The sequence below is a fragment of the Procambarus clarkii genome, chromosome 70 (genome assembly GCF_040958095.1).
Source record: "Procambarus clarkii isolate CNS0578487 chromosome 70, FALCON_Pclarkii_2.0, whole genome shotgun sequence".
Taxonomy (NCBI): Eukaryota; Metazoa; Arthropoda; class Malacostraca; order Decapoda; family Cambaridae; genus Procambarus; species Procambarus clarkii.
Genome location: NC_091219.1, coordinates 30,090,188 through 30,112,950, shown reverse-complemented (window position 1 = coordinate 30,112,950; position 22,763 = coordinate 30,090,188). Strand labels below are relative to the sequence as shown.

Below are 22,763 nucleotides of genomic sequence, written 5' to 3'. Positions count from 1 at the left end.
AAAGTCAAAGGAGAAAATGCTCAATACCATTTAAAAGAAAGCCAAAATGCAAGAAATCTCAGCTGTTCCAGTTTAACTGTACTAAAATACTGACCTTTGTTTCATCCTTGCTGCCCTCTGTTGTATCCATCTCCGCTGCTTCTGCAACAGTCTTGCTGTCTTTGTCTTTAGAGGCTTCAGCAGACTCATCATTATTTCTATCCGTTTCAACATTTTCTACATTTGCTTCTTCTGTTCCTTCTTTTCGTTCATCTTTCTGAGCTTCTTCCGAAAGTTCTTCTTTTTCTTTTTCATCTATATTCCCTTCCTGATCCTCAGTTATTTCTTGATCTACATTTGTTTCATCTTTTTTATTCTGTTCCTCAGTTTCACCTTTTTCTTCATCTTTTTCTTTTGGTTCACGTTCTTCTTCAGGAAAGACACCCTTTTCTTCTATCTCCATAGGATCACGTTCTACATCGTTATCCTCATCATGAGCCTCACCATCATCTAACTGCATATCATCAGGTAATTCCATTTTATCATTTTCATCTTCACTTTCTTTGTCAGCTTCACCACCATAAGGATCATTGAAATTATCGTCATATTCATTACCATCTTCATCCATTGCATTTTCCTCTCTTGTGTCATCCATCTCTTCCAATTCATTCTTCTTTTTCTGATCCTTATCTCTCTCTTTTTTACTTTTATTATCATCATTAGCCACCATTTTTGATTCTGTTACCTCACCATCACCCGGTCCATCTTCTTCTTCTTCATTCTTGTCTCCTTCATCTTCACTCTCATTTTCATCACCCCATAATTTTTCATCAAGTTTCTCTGCTCCTTTTTCAGTTTCCCCCATTTGTTTATCCATATCATCTTTATCATTATCTTCCTCATCACTGTCATCTTCATTCCTTTCCCTTCTCTCTACATCTTGCATTTTTCCTTCAAAATCTTCATTCATCTCAATGCCTTGGTCTTCTTTTAAGTCTGAATCACCTGGCTTTTCACTCTCACCCTCTTTCAAAGCTGACTCAAGTTGATCCTCAGATTCAATACGTTCTGAAACATCTTTCTTGCCTTCACCTTCACCAAGGCCAGTACCTTCTGAATCTTGAAAGTTTGTAGCACCCTCACCACCTGCCTCATCATCCAACTCCTGGGGTCGACAAAATCCTTTCACTGCAAGTTGCTGGAAAATGGCTAATATAATGGTTGTAAACTTTGTGATGGTTCTGTTACTGCAGACCATTTGTAACAAAACAGTTTCACAGATGGCCTGATACTGTTCAAGAAGAGAGACTGAAGCTTTCAGTTCATTCAACAAATCTGGTTGATTCTCTGCTTCATAAATTAATGTTTGTATTCTGTTTACAACTTCTTCAACTCGCAAATTTTTCTGATCTATCTCAAGGCTTTCAACTAAGTTATGAGTCAGGAAGTTCTTCACAAACTCTTCATCATTACTTCCCTCCTTAATATTATCATCAGAGCAGTGTCTTTTGTACATGAATTCAACGCCCAATAATGCCTTTGTCAAGCAGCATTCAAGAGAATTTAAGTCTACAATGTGTTTGGCTGTATCTGGCATAGTGTCCACTAAAGTGGAGAGGGTCTGCTGTGCAGAGTACCAGTTTGTCAGCCAGTGTGTTAGTTGGGTTGTGAGAGGAAGCATTTTGCCATCACCAACTGACAACAATTTCATCACATCTTTCAATTTCTTAGCTTCTGAAGAAACCAGATTTACTGCTTCCAAAAACAGTTTACAGTATTCTGGAGTTACCAAATGCTGCCCATCTTTGAAATATTTTAAGTAGCTAGCTAGCTGCTGTGTAAGAGAACTCAGTGCATCTTTAATTTCATTCACATTTCTCTCTGCATCCTCAAGTTGTGTTTGTTGAAACATTGCTAGATCATCTTGAAGCAGCATCACTGGAGCAGTGCTGGATGTTGTCTTTAAAAGGATAGATATTTCAGCTATGGTAAGTGAAAGTGATGTTGCCAATGCATGAAGATGTTCACAGCCACCAATCATTTTAGCAACAGGTACTGGATGAGGCTGCACCGTTTTCAAATCTCTTAGGTGAAGACGTAGCCGCCGAGTGTAATCACTGAGATGGGTCAAAGATCTTCGCTGGTTTCGAGCTAACAAGAATAGATGGCAAGACACACCACGTAATCGCTTGACAAGCTCAGGGCCGAGATCACCATGAGGTTGTTGGAGGGCTTTAAGGAGAAGGGTGTGGCGGCTAATACAACGATTTAAATATTTTACACAACCAGGCCATGCTTCGCGTGCTGACTTAAGCGAAATTATGCCTGGATGGGCAATGTTAATGTCAACAGGTGGTAATGTCATACAAGAGTCGATGTCATCATCATGCCATGAACTGTTGCCACGTGTGTACATAATCCCCATAGAGGCCAATGACTTTAACACACGAGTCAGGCAATCACGTCTTCTTTGCATGATGCTACGTAGTTGCTTCATACGCATATCAGATGCAGATATATTTTCAGAACGTGATGCTGCAGCTTGCAGTTCCTGATAATCTGTGACAATACTAACTGTAACCTCTTCAACTGCATCTACATAAGAAGAATATTTAATTTTTTGTAGAATCTTGCAAGCTAGCTTGTGACTGCGATGAGTGAGTGATGGCAATCGACACAAAATTGAATCATCTGTTGCTCTGCTTGCATGGTTTACCATACCATGAACTGCAGGGATTGTGGATAAGGATGTGGATACTGGCATGTCATGAAGCTCTTTGTCCCATGCTCCTGTGTGATCTTGAATTAATTCAGAGGCATCATCACAAAGTAAAGATGCAATGGGCTGTCTTAACTTTTTCTCCCAATTTCGCATGTAACGATGAAGAGTACGATGGCTCTTTGTTACAGATTCACGCACAGCAAAATAGTTAATGTCATTCCAACGAGCAATCTTCACGTAACCTTTTATATCCTTATCTATTGGTTGTTTAGCTTTTGCAAGTGTAGAAGTAACTAATGGTAAAAATTGTGTATAATACTGATGAAGGTTCCATGTGAGGGTCAGCAACTGCTCTACAGTTTGACTTTTCTCTAACACAGTAATGTTACAGTGAAACGCATAAAGCAGCTTCAGACGGGTTTCAAAGTTACCCAAGATGGAAGTTTCCAAGAACTGTTTTAGAGTTGTAGATATTTCAGCAGGAGAGACTGATTCTGTAAGAGCTGCCTGGAATGTATCATGAAGACGAGGCCATAATTTCCGACCTTCGGTAGCAACTCTGTGCGTTACAGAATCCAAACATGAACTCCAAGCATTTAGTTCAAGCTGTCGCCACTCTAATATCTGATGTGTAACAGCCTCAAGCTGTTCCATCATTGAAACTCCTTTGTGAGCATTTTTCTCCCAATCTTGAGCCTTCTCCAACACTGTTTCAAGACCTACCACATGCCTCATGAGTGGTGAAGTCAGAGGGAAAGCCAATACTCGTGTTAAAATTGTGTTGACCATTAGTAATGATGGATGATCAGGCCAGAGGATCAGCAACTCATCTACTCGTTCACGTATTGACTGAAGTAATGGGCGTACTTTCAAGACTTCTTTGGGGTTAGGGTCTCTATAGATGTCATAAGGATGAGCAAAGAGCTCGGGAGGAGATGCATCAGTCAGAAGAGCACAGGAATTATAATTGCTAAGAATCTGAGCACCTATTGTAGCATGGTCTAATTTACAACCTGCAATACATCCAGCTGTTCCAAGAAGGGAATGTAAAACACGTAACCTTAATACTGCTGCTGGCACTACTTGTGATGGTGGATATGCAACACTGCTCACTGGAACTGTACACCAATGTGTTCTGACCAAAGATGTAAAAATGACACAATGCAATTCACTCACTTCAAATATTTGATCATCAGTCACATGTCCAACTGAGACATTTCCAGTAATATCAGGTTTATCACTTTCATTTTCCACATTATCATTCAAATCTAGGTCATTTAAATCATCAAACTCATGGTCAAATGAAGGAAAAGCCTTGTTGAATTCTCGATCTTGTATCTCTTCCTCAGTTTCAGAAACAGCCAAAGTACGAGTCTTATAACGATAAAGACTCTCTTCTTCCTGGGCACGCAAAGCTTTTTCTTCCTCCTGTTGCCTCCAACTAGAAGCTATTTGGCCAAATAACTGAGTAGCCAAATAAATAATTGGATCATCCAAGTGATGTTGAGCTAGGGCTACATTTAGCAAATCTAAGAGAGCTGCCCGCAAGATTAAGTTATTAGTTACCTTTGCTTGACCTGGATACTGATCTTCTGGGAGTAAAACTGTTGTACATTCAGCAATATTTAACTGTTCATTCAGAAGCCGAAGCGGATGTAATGGTTCTCGTAATGCTGGAAAAGCAGAATATTTTATTAAACTTTCTGTCAAGTCAGTTCCACAAGTGATACTAATATTCTTCAAGCGAGAATGAGAAGCCAACAAACGCAGGGCCTCACAGGTCATGGTAACACCATAAAGTAATGGATACGTGAGATCACGGTACAGAGGATACTGCCGAACAACTCTTTGTACAAAATTATCACAGGAGGAAATCATACATTCTATCTTCATTGATACTGCAGCTGGAGTAGAAGTGTCTCTGCATTCCTCTAGAGTCGATGAAAGTTCTTGAAGCTTTGCCTGTGTGAAAACTGTAGAAAGAAAATGAGTAAAATCTTGCCTTAACTGGTGGTATTCTGAAGGACCAGGGCGGTGAGCAACTTGCTGAGTCAATTCATGCACTTTTTTCCTTAGGTGAATACATTTTTCCTTAAAAAATGTTAAATGTGGATGTGCCAAGTCCACAGGAAGCCTACTATGACAACCACTCAAACATTCAAGCCATTCAGAAAGCATTAGATGGGACTCCAAATCTTCTAATTCCTCTTGATGGTACTGAAGCATAAGATTATTGCATTGAGCAGGATCAACAGGTTCTAAATGGCCTAAAATGTTAGTTTGTAAGGCCCCCATAACCAAGACTGCATGGGCTGCAATGGCTGACTTTTCTATCCAGTCACTGTGACATCCTTGGAGTTTTTCAGCTATGCTGGCCACTTTATACAACTGTTTCCTACTGCAATCCAGCGCTGACGTATTGCTGTTCTCTGCAATCTTACGAGCTAAGCATGAAGCCGTGTAAAAATTACACGATTCAATACTGAATTCTGGAATAATGTTGAGAGTGATTGCAAAGGCACCCAAAGTTGTAGTAATAAAAGCAGCAGAGGCTTTGGTGAATGATGCTTCATAACTTGTTGAACTATCGGCAAGAGTTAACCAGTTATTCCAAAGAGTAGACCGTATACTCTTCAATTGTGCAACTTTTTCTACATGCAGACCTGATGGTACTTCTTCTATTGTACTTTCATTTCCAATGTTCTGTCTACCATTACCAGCCAACAATATGTAAGTAAGCTGGCAAGCTGATGGATGGAGTATATCATCAATAAGATGTTCCTCAGTATCTTCATCTGAGGATGAAGATGAGTACGTAAGAAAGCTGCGAGTGTGATGAGTAGCAGTGCATTGACTGAAGGCCAAATACCTGTGAGTACCAATGACTGGGGTGAGTCGGAATGATGGACCTGAAAGTGCACCAAGTAGTTCTTTGTACACACCTGGAGCCCCAGCAATCACACCTTGTAGGTGTGGAGACAATTCTCCACACATACTATCAAGAGAAAGTGCACGAAGAGCCATATAATCTAACAAAGGCCACATTTGAATTTGAAGAGATAATATATCAGCCTCCATGGCCTTCAAAGATGACTGAAATTGGATACTTTTTTTATGTACAGCCTTTTTCAATGTGCTAAGCTCATCATGTATGTTTGCAATGCTCTCAGTATCACATGTAGAAACCTTTCTTGCAATGCAAATCAAAGAGTCTCGCATCTCCATTCCAACTGATGATGCCAAAAACAAATTAATCTTGTCACTTTTTGGGGTAGGAACGAGGCAGGACACCAAGTCTAATATACAAGACTGGGCATCTGAGAATAACTCTGATGCAAACGGAGCAGGTGACATATGTAACCGAAGACCTTTAGCTAACTTGTGAATTAGACCAAATTCTTTTTCAAAAGCTGATTGCATATGCTTGACAACAGCTTTTAATTGCTCTGAAGCCAATGAACTCCATGATTCTGGCATTTTCTGAAGCAATTCTTCCTCAATCCATTGCCAATGAAGAGTCAGCTGAGGTAAAAATAAGTGAAATTTAGATTTCTTTACTACTTGACAACACAACTGATAAAGACAGTCACACCACCTCAGGGCACTTAACAGCTGGCAGAATTCTTTGTCTGTGAGTAATGTTTGAGTATTGTTTGAGAGTTCTTGAATCATTTTGTGTGTCAGGTTTAGAAAAGGAACTATGAGTGGCACTGAAACATGTGGTGAAGTATTCTTTCCAATTGTTCCCTCATTAATTGCATGAGAAATTTCCAGCACTGTCATTGCGTCTATTGTGCAATTACCATTCAGGTTGTTTTGAATAATTTGGGGTTCTTTGTAAAAACAGAACAATGTCCGCCACACCCAGAGAGTGGACTTATTAGCCAAACTTTCAAATTCTATTCCTCTGCATTTCTTTTTTCCTGTAAGTGCCTGGAGGTTGTACCGAGGATCACATCCATAGTCAGGGCCCAAATTTGCTACTAAGGCCTGAGAAGCACAACACGGACCAATGGAAACAGCATATTGTATTGCAGTTACTATTTTACAACCAAGCTGTGCTGCACTAGGGGGTAAATATGAAACCAGCTGGGACATCCAAGTATGAAGCAAGGACCAATCATTCAAGGGAATAGTGGTCAAAATTAATATCAGAGAATGAAGTATGCCACATTCTGGAACTGGAAGAGGTCTTGGTAGTGACAAGGTTGCATCTGCCCAGGTTCTGACAGCCTCTTGATTTTCAATAGCCAGCAACAATGTGTGCAACAAAGATCCTAAAATTCTCACTTGTGTCAAGTTACTACCTCTACTTAGCCTATGAATACTCAAAACTTGATCTTCATAAGGAGGCCAAGGCATGTCAGAGGTACCCATCAATAAATTCACAATCTCTTCTATGGCTTTCCCAACTGCTTGATGTTTGATGAATTTGCCCAATGACCTGTGGAGGAAAATAGTATTACAACTGTGATGAATACCATATGAAACATAATGATGTTAAACTAACGGTGGTCTCTAATGTAAAGAACTTGAAACAACCATATTAACTCTTAACCCTTAGACCGCACAATACATATATAGATGATTTGAGAAACAAAACCGGAACCGCACAATATATTAATAGCTGCTTTAGTGTCTAGCACCTAAATTTAAAAGCCCAGCGTGGGATAGGGGCAGCTATAGTGCAGCCACGACCGATAGTTGACAGACACCACCTAGAAAACAAATCGTGGCCAACATTCCTGGGTGAGAGAGCTTCAGTATTGAGAGAGCCACCAAGGCTGACACACGCATCATGAGCGCACAGCACTGCTATTCAGCTTGTGACCACAGCATCACCTAAAAATATCAAAATATATATGTTCATGCTTTTATTTAGCGATGATAGTATTACAGAAGACCCCTGACTGTGATAAAACTGACCAGGATTCTGATAACAGCAAGATTGTAGTGATATTTAGCGCTGTGCTCCATGGAGGGAGGAGTAATGCTGTGGGAGGGAGGGTGGTGGCGTCGTCTTCTGTGTGTGGCCACCTTTTATTGACTGCACTCACTATACCAGCTTAGTGGTTCGCTATGGTGAATACAAATGAAGATACTTATATATAACGTGTGTATAGAGGGTATAAACAGCAAGAGGAGTAGGTTGGGAGCCGCCATTTTGGCGAGGAAGGTGCGTCGTCTGCACGACTTATGTTGTTTACTGGTGGCCACTATGGTCTTTGGGCACTATACCAGCTTATTTGCACAGGTATGGTGAATAAAACAGGTAGATACTTATATATAATGTGTGTATATAGCATAACAACACCACGAACAATATTGTTGTAGGAGAAATATTAGTGCGCCTGGCCCTGAGGGCGGCCGCCACCAGCTGACTGTGTGAGTAGCTACGTCTTATTGCCTTTACACACCATACAAGCTTAGATGTACAGTTATTGTGAACAAAACATGTAAATACTTATATATAACATATGTGTATAGTGAATGCAAAAACAATATCGTAGGAGGAGAATGTGGACGAATGAGGTGTTGTTGAGGAAGGGAGTGGCAGCGAGTGGGTGGCTGGTGTGTGGCGGTCACTCCTCCTCGCTTTTTGACTCACAATTCTAACTTAGTGGTTCGTTATGGTGAGCAAAACATGCAGATACTTATATATAATCTGTGTGTATATAGTGTAATAACAGCAAAACTATTTGTTTATTGTTTTAATAATAACCGAATCATTAATATGCACACCATAATTTTGAGTACAGCGATGGCTCACACATTTTATTATATAAATATATCACCTGCTTGATGGGGTTCTGGGAGTTCTACTCCCCAAGCCCGGCCCAGGGTCAAAGCTTGACTTGTGAGAGTTTGGTCCACTAGGCTGTCGCTTGGAACAGCCCGCAGGCCCACATACCCATCACAGCCCGGTTGGTCTGGCACTCCTTGGAGGAAACAATCTAATTATCTAGTTTCCTCTTGAAGATGTCCACAGTTGTTCTGGCAATATTTCTTATGCTCGCTGGGAGGACGCTGAACAACTGTGGACCGCTGATGTTTATACAGTGTTCTTTGATTGTGCCTATGACACCCCTGCTCTTCACTGGTTCTATTCTGCATTTTCTTCCATATCATTCACTCCAGTACGTTGATATTTTACTATATAGATTTGGTGCTTGGCCATCCAGTATCTTCCATGTGTATATTATTTGATCTCTCTCTCGTCTCCTTTCTAGTGAGTACATTTGGAGAGCTTTGAGAGGATCCCAATAATTTAGGTGCTTTATGTATGTTGATGTTGTATGTTGTTGTATGTTGATGAAACACGCTATCACAAATTAGACCAGACTGTTCCAACACATTTGTTCGGGAAATATATATCCCAAGACAGGTTTCAGATACTCTTCCGGTGTCTTCATTTTGCAAGTAATGAAGACCGGACAGAGGATGATAGACTTTGGAGAGTCAGGCACTATATGAATGAAGTGATTGGAAAGTACAGAGATTTCTACATACCAGCACAGAAACTGGTGATTGACGAATCCTTTGTGCTTTTCAAAGGATGTATTGCCTTCAAGCAGTATATTCCCTCCAAACGTAACAAATTTAGATTGAAATTCGTTGTTCTTTGTGACTGTGAAACAGGGTTACACATGACTGTATTCTGCTAGCGATATAAACATTTCCGGTAATGACAAACATGGTTTCTCAAGTAGTATGGTGAAGTCACTGATGGCACCATGTATGAACAAGGGCCACATTTTATACACGGATAACTACTATAAAAGTCCCTTGCTAGCTAGGTTCTTGATTGAGCATAGAACTGGAATGGTTGGCACAGTAAAGCCAAGAAGAAGGGTGCCAGTGTTTGACAATAATCTTGAAATTGGTGACTGCCAGCTAAGAAAATGTGATCAAATATACTCTCAGTTAGGTGGAAAGACAAGAGAGAGAAGTGAACTTGCTGACAACCTTTCATGATGGTACAAGGGTCAACAGTGGCAAGGTGAACCGAGTAACGCAAGATCCCGTATATAAGCCAGATTGTGTTCTTGGCTATAATACCAACATGTGTTTGGTTGATAAATCTGACATGATGGTGGGCACTGTCGAGTGTGTGCGGAAAACATTGAAGAGGACGAAAAAAGTGTTTTACCATCTTGTTGACGTAAGCATGCTGAACAGCTACAATATGTATCTGGTGAAAAAACCGAGTTTCCGAGTTTCCGTCCGATTGGTTTTACACTTACACAGTTACTAACAAAGTTTGGCAAAGATGTTCCTGGCATACAAAGACCCATCATGAACCCAGTGTTGCAGCATGCTGCTACACCCAGGCTCACGCACATGGAGGGCTTTCAAACACACAGACTAAAACATTTGCCACCAGCTGGAAAGCGTGATTGCTTGGTTTATAGAAAAAAAAAAAGAAAAAAAAAAAAGAGAGATCAGAGGTGTAAACTAGTGCAAACATGGTGTGAAGCGTGTGCAGTTCCATCATGTGCTGTCAACTGCTTCAACAACTACCACTGTCTCCAAGCTTCTAAATGTGCAATAATAATGCAAAAACCTGTAAATAGTGCTTGGATGTGTATAAATATAATAATGAACAATGTGAATACATATTGGCGTAATTGAAAACATTTGTGTTGTGTGTATACTCAATGTGTGCAACTTTTATTATAATTGAACATGATGTAACATTATATGTAACACAATTAGTGAATAATATTTGTGATAAAATATGCCTAGACACTGTAAATAATGCTGCAAAAATAAATTTGTGGCAACTCTGGCTGCTTAAAGAGTGTGCGCGACGCCTCCGGGACGCACCTTGCATGAGCGAGCATGCAGGGTGTGACGTCATTGCTCATATTAACGGCTCATTTAAGTCATTGGTAAGTATAATTAAATTTTGTTTTTCGTGGTCAGGGAACACAAACTAACAGGTTTGGAAGAATTTTTTTTTGTTATGCGCCAGTGGGTGACAAGGGCCAAATTGCTCTTAGCAACACAAGGGTTAAGCAAAAAAGTAGTGCAGATAAATCTATAATCTTTCCTAGTATATGCCAGTAATTTTTTTTTTAACTAAATTCCTCTGAAAATATTCATTGCTATTATAAATAAGTGAGGAAGTGCAGTAAGTGGAGCAAGAAGACTGACATAACTGCTAATGGCATCTAAAACTAAGCATGAGAAAATGTTAACTGGTGAGGAAGAAATTAGAAGTACCTGTTATCTACCTGCTGAGGGTTCTGAGGAGCAATGTCTCTAACCAGGCTTCCTGATTGGGGGGTAAAGTCATCCAGCTGTTCAATGCAGCTGCTGCAAGTCTAATGTTTGAGTCAGAGCCAAGCTAATCAGGTATCCTTTCTCTTTGGATTGTTATGAACAGTTGGTTAGTTATGTCCCTTATGTTCTGAGACAGAGTTGAAAAGTCTTGCGCCCTTAATGTTGAATTCTCTCTCAGCATACCTATTGCATCTCTACTTTTCAAAATGACAACTCTGCACTTCTGGTCTCATGTAGAGCTATCACTGTGTGCAGATTTGGAACTAGTCGCTAATATTTTCCAAGTGTAAATTATTATATATTAGACTCGCATGCACTCTTGAGAGAATACAGATTTTAACATTTTAAGCGGTCCCAATAATCTAGATATTTTATTTAGTAAATTTGGGCAGTAAAAGACCCCATGCACTATCTCTAAGCCAGCAATTTCTCCAGTTCTGAATGGACTTGTTACTGTGTAATAATATTCTACCCTACTGAGCAATAGTATAGAAAAAAATATCATCATTGGTCTGGCATCTTGTGTAAAATGTTCTTGTTATCCAGCCTGTCATTTTTCTTGCAGTTACAACAGCTATGTTGTGTTCTTAAACCCCTTTATTGCACAACATGACTCCAGCCATGTTGCACAATTAGCCATGCAGGCTAATTAATTATCTGCAATCTGTGTGGCACAGCCAGGCCATTTTCTTTGGTTTTTCCTATAATCTGAGAATGCATCTTAATAATAATCAAAGGAAAAATTTGGGGGAATTATTTTATTTTCCATGCACCAGGGTGTTGCATTATATAAACAGGGGCACAGTCCAGGGATTAAAAAGAAAGGTCTTCCGACATTATTACTGTACTTTGTTGATTATTGCACTTCGAGTTTTATACATTTGGAAATCGACGATCCATCTTCCTATTGTCAGTAATGCCTTTTGTATGCATTTTGAGTGCAATAGCACTATGGTTACATGTGTTGAATGTTTTTATGAGATCTGTGTAAAAACATCAGCATTTTGCTCGTCTTCTGTGGCATCTAAAGCCATGTCATAGTGGTCTAACAATTGTAAGAGCCCTGCTCTGAACTAAAGTTTCCGTGGTTATGTAGACATTGTGATACTTAGGAAAGAAACCCCAGCATTAAATGTAATGAAACACCACTTTCTGAAGTAGCCCAGCAGCTATATTCCAAGGAATGTTTAATACTAAAAGGTCACGTCAGTTGCAGATAATATTGTTTGCCCCACCAAAGACCAGAGCCAGAACCTGGGCCCCTCAAGCAGGTGCAGAGAGCAGGTGACAATCTACTGCCTCAACAGAAAGAGCCTACAGAAAGTCAGCGCAGCGTAGAAAGTCCGAGGGTTCACGGAAAACAAAGCCTCGAAAATCGCCAAAGAACTAATGCAAACAAGTTACAAGAGTAAAGGAGTCATTCAAACAAGCTTGAAACTCGTTAGAATCAAGTACCACAATGAGGATCACAGCCGACTCCAAAAGTTAGTTCTGTTTCTGATGTTGGTGTCCAACACCAACCTTGCAGTGCTTCTGGTCATGCCACCTCTTGGGCAAGCCCCAAAGCTTCAAGTACCAGACATCCTTGGACTTGATTGTCCTATAGAGGCCATTTGCTTTATGGTATTGTGTGTTTTGGTTCATGCATGAATTGGATCGCTTGGCTGTGCCCTCTTGGATTTATTCAGGGTGCAGTTAGGTGACTGACTACACCCAGATTCATGATTTTTCCAGAGGTTTTTATCCTAACCCGTGGTGTCTTCTGTGGAGTTCGGACCTCTTTTCTATGTTGGACTTAGCCACTTTTGAGTTCAGGTCATATCGGGTCATACATTGATTCAAAATATATGTCATGTATTTGACATCTTGGAAAATCAATTTTGTTTTCAAGGAGAATGAGTATGTATAAAAATCAATCTAAATGAGGAGATGACAAGCTAGAAATGTACTATCAACAAAAATATGATGATTAATATAAAGTTAAGTGATGGGAAAATTGTAAGAAGAACTACGAGTGAAAAACCTTTCTCTGTCCTACAAAATGAATATGAAATCACCAAGATCCCATGTGTAAAATAAACATGTACTAAGGTATGCAAATATCAGTTGTTGACAACAGTAAAGCCATCGCAGTACTTTCTGAGCCAGTCCCTCAGATGCTGTTTTGAGGGAGCCATTAGGCCCACTAGATCAACTATCTAAAGCTATATCATTCAGGTCTAGCAAACTAAGTTGACAGTTTGATTTATGCTGAGAAGGCAGTGGTATTTCAACCTCAGTTTAAACTAGTTATACAAATTCTGCTTGTTATAGAAACTCAAACTGGTTAACAAGTATCTAGTTAACTAAGGAACATATATTTTATGATTTGACTGGGAATATATGAATATATATGGTGGTGAAACTTTAACCATAAGTGACTTGACTGATAAATACTAATGACCACTTCACAGTGACTAGGCAAATTTACATTTGCTGGGGACCTTGTTCATTAAAGCAAAATTCAAAAGAAGGGTAAAAATAAGAACTGCTGCAGTATACTGCATTCAAATTGTAACTTACTGCAAATAGACTTGTTTTAGGGCCTTGGTGAGAGCATGGTTGGGATGATATCCAGTCTGGATCAACTGGCTTGTCAGTGATGCCACCTGCTTCAATTTTGATATGCTTGGTTGTTCATACACTGTTGAAATTAAAACTAAATATTAGTCTATTTTGTAATGATGTTTATAAAGTGGTAAATACACTTTTACTCAACAAAAAACAAAACAAAAACAGGGTTGAATGTAAACCTGTCCTCTTAAAAATAACGTCGCTTTTGGCCGTTTGCCCGTATGGCCGAATTTGGACGTAATTTGAAAATGAAAAAAAAAGATGAAAATAAATTTGGGATTTTTTTTATCAACAACATTAAGTTAAGGGTCCTCTGATAGGTTAGGTGGGCAGGAAATTCATATAAAGTTTCAAAACGTTATGAAAAACGTGACTTGAAAGTCATCTATTCTAACCTTACAGAGTCGGCCGGACGACTCAAACAGAAAACGGAACAGTACGTCACTTTTGTGAGTCGATTTCATTTCAAATTACGTCCAAATTTGGCCATAGCGCGCATACGAGCCAAAAGTGACGTTATTTTTAAGAGGACGGGTTGTGAATGTAATGAAACGCCATTCTCTGGGTGAGACCCGGAGGCTCCCTGGAGTTAAAAATTAAGGAGGCGAAATTTGGGTCACACAGGAGGTAAGCCGCAATGGCTTCCTGCACCTCATGAGGCGTGATGCGGGAAGCCGAAAACTTCTGGAAGGATGGGAACGACAGACCCGAAGGGACACCGAACTGAACCCAGGGAAGGGCTGACACCAAATCCAACTCGTACGCGGAGGGGGTGAAGAAAACCTTCCCCACCCCCTGCAACAGCAAGTCCCACTCAGAGGGTACAAAAACCCAAGATGGGTCCAACGGGGCCCAAGGCAAGGCCCCCAAGTCAACGGTGGGAATCTCCACAGTAAGACCCGGGGCCGAGCCATCCCCTAAAGCTCAGGCTTCAAAAGGAAAAGCCGGAGCAGCCTGAAAAGCAGGAAGGAAGGGGGGTCCACTGGTCAGACCCAGACGCTCTGGCAGGAGGAACCGGCTAGAATGCCTCCGTTGCCACCCTGGAAGGGGCATCCCCCAAGACCGCCCTAGTCTCGAAACCAACTAAATCCTGCCCTGCCTCCGAAACCCTCAGACACTTCGGAGCCGGAAAGAGGGGTGGAGGAGGGGGGCACGGACTGAACCAAAGTCGAAAAGACTAACACCCCTAAGTCTGGATCCCTATAACTAAAACGGGGCAGTCTCGAACTTCCAGGTCAGCAATCAACCTAGCGCACTGCAGCAACCTAAAACGAACATGCAACGCCTGAACAGCCTGAACCCGAATAGTCTGCGACAGTGGTTTTTTACAGTTCTTGATGAATATAGAGTTCCAAGAATCAGGGCCTGGTGTCGAGTGCATAGGCATACTGTCTATGGCTTCTTCAAAATCCAGTGGGGATAGCGGGACATCTGATATTTGATGTTTGTATCATATCCATGAAAAATTCATTTGAGTTATCAATCTTTAGTGTGTTTAGTGGCTTGCTGAAAACAGAATTGTACTGATTCCTCTGTATTTCGCTCATTTCTTTGTTGTCATCTGTGAAAATTCCATTTCCGTTTCACAGGGGCCCCATACTAGAGGTGGTTTTTTATCCTGATTTTGAATTAGGAGGAAAATATTTTGGATTTCTCTCTATTTAACTGATGGCCTTTTGCTCTTTGCCTCTCCTGGGTTTTGTATGATTCTTGTAGCTTTAGTTTTGAAGGTCTATTCCCCATGGTTGTCAGAACTTTAATTAAGTTGTGATCTGAGTAACAGGTATTTGTAATCATTATGTTCCTGATCAATTTATCATTATTAGTAAAAATGAGGTCCAGTGTGTTCTCCTTCCTGGTTGGTTCTACTATTTGCTGGTTTAAGGCAAATCTGTCGCACATCCGTAGCAGGTCATTTGCATGTGACTGTTCATTTAGGCTACTTCCCAGAATTATCTCTGATACAACTGTATTAGCTAAGGTCTTCCATTTCAGGTGCTGTAGGTTGAAGTCCCCAAACAGGATGATGTTTGGGGCTAGATTTGTGAGGTTTTCTAAGCAGTGTTTTATTTTCATTAATCTTTAAACTGGTTTTTCAGTTGGTCTTTAAACTGCAGATGATTTGCCTCCAGTGACATATATACAAGGACAATAACTACATTTAAGATCTCTGTATCTTAAAATATCTGTCACATCTGAAAAGATTGTACTTCAAAATCTATATTTGACCATCATTGTAGTCCTTGGTGTTAGTTTCAGTTAGGGCTGCAAACACTGCATTTGCGTCATGTAGGCGGCCATTTATGAAGTGCACTTTGTTAGATTTGCATGTTTTTATACCCTGAATGTTGGCAAATAAAAATTATGTTATGTTTGTGGAAGTGCTGGATGCTTTACTTGGTGTTAATATCTAAAGCTCTGGTACGGAGGCCACTGTGTTTGCGTCCTCTCTGGCATTTGACTGAGTTGGTGGTAGAGTTTTGACATTTATAGCCATTCTTCTCCTCCTCCTTGTTAAAAAATCATCCTGGTAAATAGTGTTGTGGTTGCTTTCATCGAGGCGGTTTGTTGGTCTTATTCGCCTGGTACCTTTTATATGAAAAGTTGGACATTCTGTGTTGAAACATTCATCTAATTTCAAGAGTTCTTGCATAGTTCCGGGTGAAAGAGATCACAGCTTTTGGTACATTTACCTGTACTAAGAAGGGTCCTGCACTTTCTGAGATGATCATATTTACATGTGCCATTTGTTCTCCCCGATATCCCATGTTTACAGATACCCCATTTAAAATATCGGCAGATTTTGGGTCCTTGTTTTGTTTGTTTCAAAAATCCTGGCACCAATATCGCGCCCAGTTCAGGCACTGATACCGTGCCCAACCCCACGTGACTCCTGTGGTAGACCCAAATGAATCCACACCCTCACAGACCTGCTCAGAGCCACTTCCTAAGAATCCAGAAACACAAGAGCATTATGGTAATTTCCAATAAAAGTCCCAGAGGCACATAGGGTTGCCACTCGTCTACGTCCTTGCAGAGTAATGGGGCAAACAGGCAGTCCTCGAGCAGAGCACAAGGAACACCTGAAAGACAAACACTTTTCTTGCCAATCGGGTGTATGAATTCAACAGAACCTATGCCAATCCCCCAAGGAAAAGAGGATTGTCTGCCAGCCAAGATAAACCCATAATCTCAAATTGAAGCCAATAAGTGGAGACCGAACTGTACTTGAAAGAGGCCGGGTCCACAATGAAACGACATCTGGACTCACCACGGGGTACTGAAACAAGTCTTGCAAGCCACAGATGAAGAAATGCAGGAAGACAGAATCCTCCATAAGTAGGATGAATCTGAGGCACTGTATGGGACACAGAATCAAACCTGAGGGGAACCACAGAGTGATGAAAATCATACAAAGTAGAGGTATAAGAGAAATTCTCCCCACTGAAGCAACTGACCTGTCACAGAATGAACCAAAGCCCATAAAGGGTTGAAGGGCACCCAAGGACCCTTGTCAGAGTTCCCTCATTTCCAGAAAAAAGCCATGAAGAAATCTGTGCAGCTCCATAGTTCTCACCCAATGCCTGAGAAGGTAAGGCATCCTTCCAAGGAGAAGGTCCAGAGTGAGAAAGTGGTTGTGGAGGTGAAAACTACAAAACCCCAGGGATGACCAGATGGCTCGACAACCTTTGCCATAGCAGTGGATGGGACCACCTCTCAGAGAAGACTGAGCTACATCCTGAACTAAACCCTGCCCCATCTCCAAAACTCAAGAGGTGCTTCAGAACAAGAACAAAAAGAAGGGAAGGCCAGAAGCAGATCAAACTACACCTACCGGAGAAGGAAGACGAGGTGCAGACTTAATCCAGGTGAAGGTCACTAACACCTCCAATTCTGGGTTCTTGAACACAATAAACGCCAACTCTGGGGCACCCAAACGAGAACAAAGCCGAGTGTCTAGCATGCGCAAATTGAGACTAACACTTTAGTCCTCTGGGGACAGAGCTGATGTTTACAAATAACTCTGCAGATGTCCGGCGGGGATGCATGTGGGGTCCAAAATTAAAATATTTGTTAAAATTCCATTTGATGATATCCAATCATTATGGGACTAGTTCTAAATGAATGACTTTAGACTGCGAACAATTTGATACCAGAATAATAGACGTAGCATTAAAATTGAGGTAAGAAAACTGAACAGAGTATACACATTTTAGTGTATACAACACTCACGGCGTAATGCTCGGCCGATTTTTGTGTTTGCTGCGAATGGCATGCTGGGCTTTTTGACCAAATATGCATATATCCCTTTAGAGAATTCTATTGTGAATAACTTGATACCAAAATGAATGATGTAACATGTTAATTGAAGTGAGAAAACTGAAAAGAGTACACATTTTAATGCGGGTGTTATGGGTGTGTGGATAGGTGCTTGCTAACGGGTAACGCTCAGCCAATTTTCAGGTTTACTGCACACCGTACTATTTTATCTTATATGCATTTACCTCTTTAGAGAATTCTAGTGCTAACAATCTGATACCAAAATGAACAGTTTAACATAAAAATATAAGTGAGAAAACTGAAAAGGGTATGCACATTTTAGTGTGGGTTTGCGCTCACTGGAAACCCTACCACTGGGGCGCACACGCCAGGGATGCGAAAGTGTTAATTAAGCAGTTGCTGCCAGGTAAGCTCCTAAACTTGAAGCAGGTTTAGTCAGAAATCAGACAAAATGAGAACATACTCCACAGGACTGAGGGTCATAGTTTTCACTGACCCAATAGGTAGCATGGAGGAGGCAAAGAGAATGAACTTGACGAGCCAATCCATAATGAATTACACCATGGACTCACAGGTAAATTGCTAGGCCCCTGAAGGTAATTAGCCAAAGAGGACACCAAGGCACTGGAGCCTCTCACAGAAAGAATAGACACCAAGGCACTGGAGCCTCTCACAGAAAGAATAGACACCAAGGCACTGGAGCCTCTCACAGAAAGAATAGACACCAAGGCACTGGAGCCTCTCAGAAAGAAGAGACACCAAGGCACTGGAGCCTCTCAGAAAGAAGATACCCCAAATGCCTTTAAAACTCCTAGGCTGTGAAAGTCAATTGTGGCACACTGTATAAAAATGCCTGCTCAACCAGGGGCTCAAACAGTGCAGTCAAAGGTGAGGCACATAATCCCCGATGGCCCAGCCCCTAATGGGTGAACTCCCGAACCCACCAGAGAAAATACACTCAGTGCAAGGCCGGAACTAGCAAGCACGCATGGCAGACATAGAGGAGGACCCTGAGCATGTGCAGCTGGAAGCACACAGAATCCAAACTCACACATCACTGCTGGATATAAGCAATACCAAAATATTAGAAAAAACCCTAGCAAATGACTCCTACAGGGCAAGGTCCAATAGGATAGCTGGCACTTAGCTAAAAATAAAGGGGCTCCTTGTGATGGACAGACCCAGAGCACCGCAGGCAGTAGACACCACCACATCAACAACAGAACTACAGAACTGAGTCAGGAAGACTGGCTGTGGGCAGGGGCCCGAGCTACCTGGTGGTGGATAACAGTACGGCAGTCCAAGGAGTGCCGGACCAACCGGGCTGTGGTGGGTATGTGGGCCTGCGGGCCGCTCCAAGCAACAGCCTGGTGGACCAAACTCTCACAAGTCGAGCCTGGCCTCGGGCCGGGCTTGGGGAGTAGAAGAACTCCCAGAACCCCATCAACCAGGTATCAACCAGTACTAACTTAAAGGTTTGAGTTCGTTCCGAGTGAACCAATTATTCAGTTTGAATCGTGCGGTTGTTAGGTTGTTTCGAAGCTTCATTTTTTGTGACACTTGCCATTATCTACAAAGCTTCATTTTCTGGGTGCTTTCCTAGTGGGGTGAAGGATTGTCACTTACTACCTGTGCTTCTGTGAGGGGGACTAGGCTCTGGTTCCTAGTAGGCTACACAACCAAATTTCATAGAAGTAATTTGCATTTGCGATCATGTGTTAAAAGCTTCATGTTAATATGTAGATGCATTTTCAAGATTTATCACAGAAGCTGAGGGAAAAACAAATAGAATCATGAGTATTCCCCTTACCATAGAAACCTAGTCACAAACTTAGAATGTATATGAAAACTGACCAGGAAGTGTATTTGTAACAGCTTGGTGGGCTTGGAAGAGAGCATTCTGTAAGTGTGGAGAGGTAAGACCTCCTTGCAACATCAGTGCACGTAAATCCTGAGGTGATGTCCAAGATCCTAGCATGTAGATTTCTATGCCTCGATTCCTCATGGCTCTGAAAATAACAAATCATTATTACCATGATTAAAGAAAACTACAGAACTATATTCACCAAGAAAATTCTATGTTTCTGGCACATTTAATTTGTAGTAATTTGAATAATTTTAAATACTTATTAGTCATTCACAATATCAAATCAAATGAGTAATTACACATAAATATTGCACATACTAAATGATATACCAGATATTGATGAGTTCTCTCATTGACATAAATGATGGAATGCCCTATTAACACCCATAAGCTCTATCCACTGATAATTGTCTACACGATAAATATTACATACAATTGTTTTCTGGGAGGGACCTCTCAGAGGCCAAGTAATTACCTAAGTGTAGTTACAGCATGAGAGCTATGCTCGTGGTGTCCCGTCTTCCCAGCACTCTTTGTCGTATAACGCTTTGAAACTACCGACAGTTTTGGCCTCTACCATCTGCTCACCTAACTTGTTCCAACCGTCTACCACTCTGTTTACGAAAGTTCATTTTCGTACTGTATATTCCTTCAGCTGCTTTGTTTAGTTAAAATCTATGACCTCTTGTTCTCGAAGTTCCAGGTCTCGGGAAGTCTTCCCTATCAATTTTATCGATTACTGTTACTATCTTGTACAGTGATCATATCACCTCTTTTTCTTCTATCTTCTAGTTTTGTCTTATTTAATGCCTCTAGCCTCTCCTCGTAGCTCTTGCCCTTCAGTTCTGGGAACCACTTAGTGGCATGTCTTTACACCTTTTCCAGTTTGTTGATGTGCTTCTCAAGATATGGGCACCACACAACCGCTGCATATTCTAGCTTTGGCCTAACAAAAGTTGTGAAAAATTTCTTTAGTACAGTATTCCCCATCAATGCATTTAAAAGTAATTCTGAAGTTAGAAAGCATTGCATAGGCTCCTCGCACAATATTCTTTATGTGGTCATCAGGTGATGGTTCTATCTAGAACCACCATTAGATCTTTCTTTATCATAAATCTTTTCTTTCAGAAGATTTCTCACATAATTTATAGGTTGTGTGGGATCTATGTTCTCCTAATCCACATTCCATAACATGGCATTTATTTACATTAAATTCCATTTGCCAAGTGGCGCTCCATGTACTTATTTTGTCCAGGTCTTCTTGAAAAGGAATTAAAATCATCCAAGTTTCTTATCCTTCCTGTTATCTTAGCATAATCAGCAAACATGTTCATATAATTCTGTATTCCATCTGGCAGATCATTTATGTAGACAATGCACATTGCCAGTGCAAGAAATGAACTCTGTGGTACTCCACTTGTGACATTTCTCCAGTCCGATACATTACCTCTGATGACTGCCCTCATTTTTTTATCAGTTAGAACATTTTTTATCCATGTTAGAAGCTTACCTGTCACCCCTCCAATATGTTAGTTTCCAGAACAACCTCTTATGTGGAACTCTGTCGAAAGCCTTTTTCAGGTCCAGATAGATGCAGTCAACCCAACCATCTCTTTCCTGTAAAATCTCTATGACTCGATCATAGAAACTGAGAAAATTTGATACAAAGGATCTTCCAGATCGAAAACCATATCTGATATTATATCGTTTCTCTCCAGGTGTACTACCCATTTGGTTTAATTATTTTTTTCCAATATTTTGACTATTACACTTGTCAATGATACAGGTCTATAATTGAAGGGATCTTCCCTGCTGCCACTTTTGTAGATTGGAACTATGTTAGCCTTTTCCCACGCATCTGCTACAACTCCTGTACACAGGGATGTCTGACAAATCAGCTGAAGTGGAATGCTTGATCCATTAGCTCAGGTGTACATTCTCTCAGAACCCATGGGGAAACTCCATCTGGGCCAACTGCTTATTTCTTACTTAGCTCATTGAGCATTTTTTTCCCTTCGTCTCTAGATGCCTCTATGTGCTCTATGCTGTTCTCCAGAAATCTTATTGTGTCTAGTTCCCCGAAGACCTCATTTTATACAAACAAACTTTGGAACTTTTCGTTTTAATGTTTCACACATTTCCTTTTAATTTTCCATGCATCTGTCTCCCATTTTCAACCTCTGAATATTATCCTTTACCTGCAGCTTGCTTTTAATGAATTTATAGAACAGGCCTAGAGCTGATTTACATTTGTCTGCTGCACCGTTCTCAAAGTTCCTCTCTGCTGTGTAGTTGTATCGCTTTGTATCACCGGTATGTTTCGGGGTTTGGCCTCTTCCTATAATGATTCCATGTTTGAGTCTGTTGGTCCCTGGCCCTCTTGCAGTTTCTGTTGAACCAACCCTGTTTCCTAGGTCTGCACCTCTGTTTTGGTATGAATGTGTGCCTTCATTGTATATTTTGCAAAATTTGTCATACAACATATGACATGTACAGTGGTACCTCGGAACACGAGTGTCCCTGTATGCGAGGGAATAAATGAATGTTGGTCAAGCCATGCCTTAGACAAATACATCAGGCATCCAAGCCATACAATGACCTACTGCGAGCCAGATTCTCATCCTAGATCATTCTATGAGGTGAAGAGAGCTTATGGACCAAAAATCTACCAAAACTGAGAAACCCCCCCACTAGAAAGCAACTGTTTGAATGAGACGAATGACTCGGAGGTAACAAAGCAAATGATAGTTACCTCAATGAAGACAAATGAGGCTCCAGCAACAAATTCTCTCTGACTAGCAAGGTTTTGCTTAGGTTGCCACCATATTGCACTTGCTTCACACTTAAGCTAATCAGTGTTGGGTATTTCTGCAATGTTAATTACACCAAGGCTACTGCTTTGTTATTGGTTCTGGTTCTGCTTCACATTAAAGATTTATGTCATCTACATTGCAAGTGCCCTAGAAGCCTAATTAGGGCACTTAATATTTAGTCTATAAGTGCCCTATTTTTAGA

At 40.9% G+C, this 22,763-nt stretch overlaps 1 protein-coding gene across 1 annotated transcript in view; it reads right to left on the bottom strand.

The window, feature by feature from the left end:
• LOC123775306 (midasin-like) overlaps nt 1-22,763 on the bottom strand; it is a 139,489-nt gene that overhangs the window by 14,114 nt on the left and 102,612 nt on the right. Inside the window, exons 26-28 of the mRNA XM_069311863.1 lie at nt 19,736-19,890; nt 13,550-13,670; nt 95-7,145 (exon numbers count right to left, since the gene is read on the bottom strand). Coding sequence (XP_069167964.1) covers nt 95-7,145; nt 13,550-13,670; nt 19,736-19,890 — 7,327 coding nt within the window. The remainder of the gene's footprint in view (nt 1-94; nt 7,146-13,549; nt 13,671-19,735; nt 19,891-22,763) is intronic.